The sequence below is a fragment of the Gadus macrocephalus genome, chromosome 22 (assembly GCF_031168955.1).
Source record: "Gadus macrocephalus chromosome 22, ASM3116895v1".
NCBI classification, from domain to species: domain Eukaryota; kingdom Metazoa; phylum Chordata; class Actinopteri; order Gadiformes; family Gadidae; genus Gadus; species Gadus macrocephalus.
The window spans coordinates 12,461,889-12,464,388 of record NC_082403.1 but is presented as its reverse complement, the minus strand read 5'-3'; the positions used below and the strand labels follow the sequence as shown (position 1 = coordinate 12,464,388).

Sequence of the window (2,500 nt, the reverse complement as noted above, 5' to 3'; positions counted from 1 at the left end):
GTGTGTGTGTGTGTGTGTGTGTATGTATGAGTGTGTGAGTGTGTTTCTGCGTGATTCTGTGTTCGAATTTTTTGTGAATGTACATGTATGTATGCATTTATATATGTGTGCGTGCGTGCTGTGCGTGCGTGCGTGCGTGCGTGCGTGCGTGCGTGCGTGCGTGCGTGCGTGCGTGCGTGCGTGCGTGCGTGCGTGCGTGCGTGCGTGCGTGCGTGCGTGCGTGCGTGCGTGCGTGCGTGCGTGCGTGCGTGCGTGCGTGCGTGCGTGCGTGCGTGCGTGCGTGCGTGCGTGCGTGCGTGCGTGCGTGCGTGCGTGCGTGCGTGCGTGCGTGCGTGCGTGTTGCCCAGTACCTTTGGTGACCTCCAGGTTTTTGCGGTGGCCGGCCAGTGTGCTGTAGACCTTCCTGATCAGCTCCATGTTGTTGAGCAGTGAATTGAAGCCGTTGAAGTAGGAGAAGCTCACCTGGTGGACGTGGTGCCCCCTGCCACCTACACACACACGCACACACACAGATACATGAACACACACATAAAGAAATTCATGAACACACACACACACACATACACACACACAGGAGCACACGCACACACACGCACACACATGAGCACAGACACATACACACGTACACACACACACATGCACACACACACACAAACACACACACAAACACATGCATGAAACACACACACACACACACACACACACACACACACACAGACACACACACACACACACACACACACACACACACACACACACACACACACACACACACACACATACACACAAACACATGCACGGAATGAGGCACGGGAGATTGATGGATGGATGTGTGTGGGTGAGAAAGAGGGGATTTACGTGAAAGAGTTATTTGACGCGCTGACACTTCCCCAACAATAAGGCACTTGGCCTGGAACACGGTGGCGGCCATATGTCGATTGCGCCCTGAGCGAGACACACAATCTCTTAGCCAATCTCCCAGTGTACAGTCTCTTTGGTTACGCGCTCCCGCGTGATCCGTAAATTGCCGACTGTCAAAACGCAACAACCCGACACGCAGAAAAACAAACACACACAAACACACACAGACACACATACCAAAACATGCACGTATGCATGTGTGTCTGACCGTGAGTGTGAGTGTTTGTGTGTGTGTCAAGAAAAATCGGAAAGTACTCAGTAATACGAAGAAAATAAACGCAACACTGCCTTGACAGTTATCGATATGGGGACAAACGTCAAGCAGTGAGCACATAAACAGCCGGCCACCAGGCCACCGGGTAGATCATAAGGTTTAAGAGATTACAACGTCTGCTCAGGCGCGCCTCTGTACTTTGCACCCCACAGGGACCAGTGGGCTCATTTAACCCTCAATGTTATTTGGGGGGGGGGGGGGGGATTTTATTTATGTTTCTCCCCCATACCATGAGGCCGACACTCTCTCTGGGCTTTTAATTTACTGCTCTTTACGAGGAGGAGGAAGCGGTGTGGAGGGGGATGCAAAAAATAGAACAAGGTAAAAAAAGAAGTGGGCTTAAAAATAGGCGCCTGGGTGCTTTTTGGCAAGGCATTCCTGGCGCTGCCGCAACCTTCTTTATGCGAGGCGCAGCGCGGTGATCACACACCGATATAAGCTGTGAGACAAGAACAGGAGTGAAACACGCATAAAGAAGAGGGGGGGGTGGGGTGACTTTGTATTTGTGTGTTCTGCAGAAGAATTGTTGTTTTCTTTTAAATAAACTGGGTCAGCGGATCATAGAAATGCACTTTAGACGTCGGTGTTGATGGTAGAGGTAGGAGGGGTAGGGGGTGGGGGAGGGGGGACACTATACATAGAGGAGTGGAAAAACCTGAAGCACCACCTTCACTAGATGGCACTGTTTGCTTTACAGACACAAATGCAGCAACCGCTCTCTGTGTGCATGTACGTGTGTGTATACGATGTTATGGGAAGGGATACAAGAGCCAGCGGGTCTGTATATGTTCACAATGTAAATGGACGGAATATGTATGAGTGTGTATTCGATATCCGGGTGGGTGAAACTGCCTTGACAGAAAAGCAAAACATAACAGTCTATTCCGTATGTTCGAGACCCCATGCAAGATATGGTTGCAAACCAAATCGCGCCAATGCATACGCGCCTGATTTCCAAAGCGATGCAGTAGGTAGACAGAGAATAATAATATTCTGGGAGGGTGTCGCTAATTTCTCCTTTCTATCGAGCCAATTAGAAGCCGTTCTCTTGACTTATGTCTTCTGCCACAATGCTGCCTGATTGTGTCTATAATCTGCGATTTTCGGGTGTGTTTATGTGTGTGTATGTGTGTGTCTGTGTGTGTGTGAGTGCGTGAGTGTGTATGTGTGTGTGTGTGTGTGTGTGTGTGTGTGTGTGTGTGTGTGTGTGTGTGTGTGTGTGTGGGTGCGAGCTTGCCGACCTGCGCGTGCGTATGTGTAAGTGTATTTACTAACATCAAAACCAGACGACTGGTCGATAAACAC

General features: G+C 50.2%; 1 protein-coding gene across 1 annotated transcript in view; it reads right to left on the bottom strand.

The window, feature by feature from the left end:
- LOC132451677 (electrogenic aspartate/glutamate antiporter SLC25A13, mitochondrial) overlaps nt 1-2,500 on the bottom strand; it is a 24,026-nt gene that overhangs the window by 3,605 nt on the left and 17,921 nt on the right. The window contains exon 7 of the mRNA XM_060044275.1: nt 351-488. Within this exon, the coding sequence (XP_059900258.1) occupies nt 351-488 (138 nt within the window). The remainder of the gene's footprint in view (nt 1-350; nt 489-2,500) is intronic.